At 41.3% G+C, this 6,670-nt stretch overlaps 1 protein-coding gene across 1 annotated transcript in view; it reads right to left on the bottom strand.

Annotated features, from left to right (window-relative positions):
• Window positions 1–3,996, bottom strand: part of jag2a (jagged canonical Notch ligand 2a) — a 56,460-nt gene extending 52,464 nt beyond the window's left edge. Inside the window, exons 1-2 of the mRNA XM_016533291.1 lie at window positions 3,774–3,996; window positions 2,929–3,249 (exon numbers count right to left, since the gene is read on the bottom strand). Coding sequence (XP_016388777.1) covers window positions 2,929–3,249; window positions 3,774–3,836 — 384 coding nt within the window. The 5' untranslated portion in view covers window positions 3,837–3,996. The remainder of the gene's footprint in view (window positions 1–2,928; window positions 3,250–3,773) is intronic.
• Between the last annotated feature and the right edge of the window lie 2,674 nt (window positions 3,997–6,670).

Raw genomic sequence — 6,670 nt, 5'->3', positions numbered from 1 at the left:
AAATATTAAGAATATTAAGGACTCAGCTGCTTGGATTGAGTTGGGCAGGTCATTCCACCAGGAGGGAACAGAAGTCCATGAGCTTTGACTGATCACAGGTCGAGAATAAGGAGAGATGACTGACAAGACCATGCTGGAGTATTTGCTGCTCAACAGATCCTGAGCTCATTGACAAATATCTGATCTTGTAAGATGTGCTCCCTTTACACAGAGTGCGTGTGATTGCGAAATCGAAAGTGAAAGTAAACACTGCAAACGCTCATTCAAAAATATTTAAATACACCGCATCCTGAGAGCGGCTCCCTGATGCGCCAAAATTATATACAATATTATAATGTTTAAAGGAGTGGACACGAAAATCGCGGGAGCGAAACACATGTTGCGGGAGCAGGCGGCAATGGTCAGAAATTCAGCTGGAGCAGGATTAAGAAAACAGCCGAATCCCGGACATTTTGGGCAATTAAGAAATCTCGTCCGGACACATTTTTGTAGGTCCAAAAAGAGGACATGTCCGGGGAAAAGAGGATGTATGGTCACCCTAACGTCAATATCAAGTCACGGTGTGGGGCAATAACTGCTCGGGACTCGGAGTGTGCTCCTGGAGAAAAAACACTCTCACTCAGACGCAAACAGAGGGTGAACCAAATTCAGGCTAAGTAACCTAACGCCCCATTCACACGGCATCAGCTTTAACGCTTGACTGAGGGCATTTCTGAAGCTTGGTTCTGACGCGACCGTCATAGTGACAACAGCCAATCACATTAGTCTTCTGGTGTTGCATGAACGCGATTGGCTAGCGTCAGCCAATCAGATGACCTTATGCAAATACCCTAGCGCAGACGCTAGCCAATCGCGTTCATGCTTAACTTTTATAAAGAATATCTCTTTGGATTTGAGACTTTAGTCTTTGCAAATTTACAGATCTTCTTTATGCACCAAGAGCTTGTAACACTCCAAAGAGAAAGGAAAAAATGAAATCGCATCATATGACCCCTTTAACGCTGACAAATTACAAATTGTCATTCACTGAATTTGTGAATGGGGCGTAATGTTTACCCAAGGCGCATCATAAACCTTGGGTTTTTAGCAAGTACCAGATATGGGGGTCATGTCTTTAAGTATTTGAATACGACTGAATTTGTATTTAACTTGATCACAGTTTAATAAAAACATTGTAAGCTACGCTTTCATTTCCACAGTTATTCAAACAGCGAATAAAAAAATATACGAAAGCAGCAAAGAACATTTAAATGATCAAAGAACATAACTGACTATATTCTAGCGCTAATTTAAGCACTCTCAAAAAACTCCCGTTATAATCACTGAAGCTGTCTACACTGTGAAAGGAATTTCTTACTTACATCACACATACATCTGCACTTTGTTTTTTTTATGAGAGAATACATGAGAGTGCAGAATTCAGTCATTCCACTAGCGCGCGCACTCAACAAAACTCCAGCGTTTCAGCTCATTCATTTCATTTTCACTTCATTCCCTTTATTTTACGTCACCTCAAAAAAAAAAGGAGGGGAAATGCGCTAAAGATAATTGGTATGTATGCAGCTATCACATCTAGCTAAAATAGGCTAATATATGTCTAGTGTTATGCTATGTTGCTTGTTGTTATTATACATATAGGGCAACAACAATCATTTTTCTGTCCAATTAGCCTACATAATCAGACAGTAAAATGTGATATTGTAACAATGTATTTTTTAAACAAATGTAACATTATTCACTTTATTTTTTGTATTTATTTATTTATTTGTCTGAATTTGTAATAATCTAAATATATAGGCTACTTTTATATAAAATTGCAAAATTTATGTAAAATTAATTTCATTTAGAGGTGGCAGACGGGGTGGTTCGCCCAGGGCGCCATACAAGAACCGCCACTGACCGATGGATAGATGAATGATTATCGTCTTCCTTCTAAACTCCGCAATACATGGTCTTCTTGCAGCCCCGTCCGCATGTCATGAAGTAAAACACACTACGTCCTATAAATACGACACCATCAGTTAAACGTGTAACTGTATACTCCGCGCGCGAGAGAGAGACACGCACCAGCCGCCGCTCTCGCAGCCAAACGCGCGCCGTAACCGGAGATGCTCTACTCATCATCTCTACGATTAACGCCAGTGACCACCGTGACACCGAGCTCTCCTCTTTCCATCGAGTCAAACATTTGCTTTGCAATGAGTGTTTAAAGCGTAGGCTACCAGTTGGTGTTGTTAAGACCAAATGCATGTTCACTTGTGCGTCTTGTCCATCTGCTGGAAACATGTTTTGGAACAAGGTGGTTTCTAGCTGGTCTAAACCGGTCGTTAGCTAGTAAAATCTAGCAGTACCATCTTGGACCAACAACAAACCTGATCTTAAGGTGGTCAAGCTGGCTTTAAATGGAAATATAAACCAGTTAGTACTCCACTTAATAATAATCTTAGACCAGATACCATTTCCACAGATACCATCTTAAGGTGGATAATACTTCATATAGCAAGAAATCCTTAACATAAGCTGGACTTTATATTATTTATGATTTGATACTCCCCAAATGTCATATGGGCCTATAATGTGTTTTCAATTGCATTACTAGCATAGGAAAAGCTATTTGTTTACGATCATATTTTGGTTGCAATATGAGCACCTTTATACTGTAAAAAAAAATGTTCAACCTTAAGTTTAGCTGCTTACTTTCTTTCTTTCTTTCTTTTTTTAAGTAAAATAAAAGTGACACCCAGCAGTGTTAAGTTTTGACACCCTTGAATTTAATTACTGAAGAAAATTCGAGTTCAAAAACTCATAAAATCGAGCAGACATTTTTTCACAGTGTAGGCTATATAAAGATAACTATAGAAAACGTTCACAAAAAGGGTTTGTTTGTTGTTGAAGAGCTGATGAAAGAGGGTATCGGTGAACACCTACCGGCCAGGCGAACTGAAAGGGGATGATAACGGTCCCGAGGTCATTGGCCCTGTTTGGGTTTCCATTGAATCCTTTCAACTGAAACGTATTCCCTCCGATCACGCTCGAGCTTCCAGTGCCGTACGTACAAAAGCCAGATGTGGTGACCTCCAACTGGTATTCCTTTAGACACACTCTCAAGTACGTGTCACATTCGTCCCGGTCGCACAGACCGTCTCGTGCGCTCCATGCGCCGTCACAGCAGTTTCCATTAGCGAGCTCACCCCTGTTATTCTCCACGCTGATCAACTGGAGCTCCAAATAACCCGACGACTGGCACACCTAAAAATAACATTAACAGCAGTTTAAATATGAAATGAAAACAGCCTGGCTTTGTACGACTTCACAGAATAATTTGTCATTCTCCCATAAAAATACAAGACAGAACATGCAGCTCAACACAATATAGCGGATACAGTGCACTGACTTACATTTGTTTAAGGAGTGATCTTTTGTGGTTATACAGGTATTGCAAATATACCAATCAAGTGCACTCGCACAAATATGAATCTGTTTGTGCAATAATGAAATATGCACTTTACTCTATGATTACTTTAGGCAATGCTTAAAAAGTTTGGATGTAGATGCATTACAGTGCACGCGGACTGGTTTTAAAACGCCTTTAAAGTTCAAGGATCACATGATTCCACTGACAGCAGGATAATTCTATTAGGACAAGAATCCCAAAATCTAATTTGACAAAAATGAATGAGTTTCAGTTGTGTAAAACGGTTGTTTAAACTATTGACTTTACAACTAGTGAAGGAAAAGATGGATTTAACAAGGCATAAGGAAGTTTAACTCACCTCAGTCCAAAACGTCAAAATTAAGAACACTACTGAGAAACAAGCTCCAAAATAGTTATGCATGACTCCAATGAAGTTAATACGACATGGTTAAAAAAAGAAAACACATATATGCATTATTATCCACAAAAATCCAGCCAATCAAAGTGATTCCTTTCTCCGCAAGACGTCCAGAAGACGAGATGAAAGTCACACACATACATCCACTCGCTCCTCCAGCGTGCTGCTCTCCCTATATCAGTCAACTACTAGCCGTCTGAACGGGCTTGATTGACAGTTCAATAAACCATTTGCAAGCCATCAGCTGTAGTAGAACGTCCGCTTCAGCCAATCGCATAGTCAGAGGGCGGGGCCTTCCTATTAATTATAGATCTCACAGGCTTATTGACTTAGTTCGTAGAGTAAAGGAAAAAAGATTTTAAAGCGTCAAACAAGTACTGTTATTATTTAAGAATTTTAATCTTTCACAACAGGAATGATTTTCCATTCTAGAATATTTGACAAGTATGTTGACATTCTGCAAATGATTATTATTGTATATTTTTTTATTTTATTTAATTTTATTATTATTATTTTGGTAGCATTTTGCCCTGTTAGTACTCTTTCAAAATGCAAATCTACACTCATGTCAAGGCATGGGTGAATGTTTGCAGGTAACAGATACAGAGCGCCCTCTAGTGATCGATTACTGGCGAATTTGAGTTAAACGTACTGCACTGCACAGGTTTCCTCCTGAGAGCATCAATAAAAAGACTGTCATTACCTCTTTGTCCTCATGTAGTCCTGGCTTTTTTATGTTTTCAGTTGTTTATATATACACTGAACAAAATTATAAAGGCAACACTTTTGTTTTTGCCCCCATTTTTCATGAGCTGAACTCAAAGATCTAAGACTTTTTCTATGTACACAAAAGGCCTATTTCTCTCAAATATTGTTCACAAATCTGTCTAAATCTGTGTTAGTGAGCACTTCTCCTTTGCCAAGACAATCCATCCACCTCACAGGTGTGGCATAATCAAGATGCTGATTAGACAGCATGATCATTGCACAGGTGTGCCTTAGGCTGGCCACAACAAAAGGTCACTCTAAAATGTGCAGTTTTATCACACAGCACAATGCCAAAGATGTCGCAAGTTTTGAGGGAGCGTGCAATTGGCATACTGACTGCAGGAATGTCCACCAGAGCTGTTGCCCATGAATTGAATGTTCATTTCTCTACCATAAGCCGTCTCCAAAGGCGTTTCAGAGAATTTGGCAGTACATCCAACCAGCCTCACAACCGCAGACCACGTGTAACCACACCAGCCCAGGACCTCCACATCCAGCATCTTCACCTCCAAGATCGTCTGAGACCAGCCACCCGGACAGCTACTGCAACAATCGGTTTGCATAACCAAAGAATTTCTGCACAAACTGTCAGAAACCGTCTCAGGGAAGCTCATCTGCATGCTCGTCGTCCTCATCGGGGTCTCGACCTGACTGCAGTTCGTCGTCGTAACCGACTTGAGTGGGCAAATGCTCACATTCGATGGCGTCTGGCACTTTGGAGAGGTGTTCTCTTCACGGATGAATCCCGGTTTTCACTGTACAGGGCAGATGGCAGACAGCGTGTATGGCGTCGTGTGGGTGAGCGGTTTGCTGATGTCAACGTTGTGGATCGAGTGGCCCATGGTGGCGGTGGGGTTATGGTATGGGCAGGCGTATGTTATGGACAACGAACACAGGTGCATTTTATTGATGGCATTTTGAATGCACAGAGATACCGTGACGAGATCCTGAGGCCCATTGTTGTGCCATTCATCCACGACCATCACCTCATGTTGCAGCATGATAATGCACGGCCCCATGTTGCAAGGATCTGTACACAATTCCTGGAAGCTGAAAACATCCCAGTTCTTGCATGGCCAGCATACTCACCGGACATGTCACCCATTGAGCATGTTTGGGATGCTCTGGATCGGCGTATACGACAGCGTGTTCCAGTTCCTGCCAATATCCAGCAACTTCGCACAGCCATTGAAGAGGAGTGGACCAACATTCCACAGGCCACAATCAACAACCTGATCAACTCTATGCGAAGGAGATGTGTTGCACTGCGTGAGGCAAATGGTGGTCACACCAGATACTGACTGGTTTTCGGACCCCCCCGGACCCCCCAATACAGTAAAACTGCACATTTTAGAGTGGCCTTTTATTGTGGCCAGCCTAAGGCACACCTGTGCAATAATCATGCTGTCTAATCAGCATCTTGATATGCCACACCTGTGAGGTGGATGGATTATCTCGGCAAAGGAGAAGTGCTCACTAACACAGATTTAGACAGATTTGTGAACAATATTTGAGAGAAATAGGCCTTTTGTGTACATAGAAAAAGTCTTAGATCTTTGAGTTCAGCTCATAAAAAATGGGGGCAAAAACAAAAGTGTTGCGTTTATAATTTTGTTCAGTATATTTCAGCCACCCTGACTGCAAATAATAGAAAAATGTCATACAAAGGCAGTTGCGATTTGTAGAGTTCATCCTCAGGGTTCAGGTGACAATAAATCATGAGATAAACTTGCCTTCTGATGTGTAGAAAATGAAAGCACAGAAACTGAGATTAAAATTAGACCAGGATTTGTGATGTGGATGTTGTGTCTAATTGAATATTCCCCCCTTGGATGCTCTTTGTGTCTGGCATGTGAACTAGAGGGGACGTTTCAATATATAGCTACCAAAGCCTGCAGCAATAACTATATCTAGGTTGAAAGCACCCTCCTCCACACACTCACACAGAACACCCACATGCACACATACACACACGCACACACACACAAGCACGCGCGCACACACACACACACACACACACACACACACATAAAGACATTTCTTTATTTAGACTATAATTAATCAGTTAT

Source organism: Sinocyclocheilus rhinocerous, unplaced genomic scaffold (genome assembly GCF_001515625.1).
Source record: "Sinocyclocheilus rhinocerous isolate Xijiao unplaced genomic scaffold, SAMN03320098_v1.1 scaffold1515, whole genome shotgun sequence".
Lineage (NCBI taxonomy): Eukaryota > Metazoa > Chordata > Actinopteri > Cypriniformes > Cyprinidae > Sinocyclocheilus > Sinocyclocheilus rhinocerous.
This window is presented reverse-complemented; position numbering and strand designations above follow the sequence as displayed.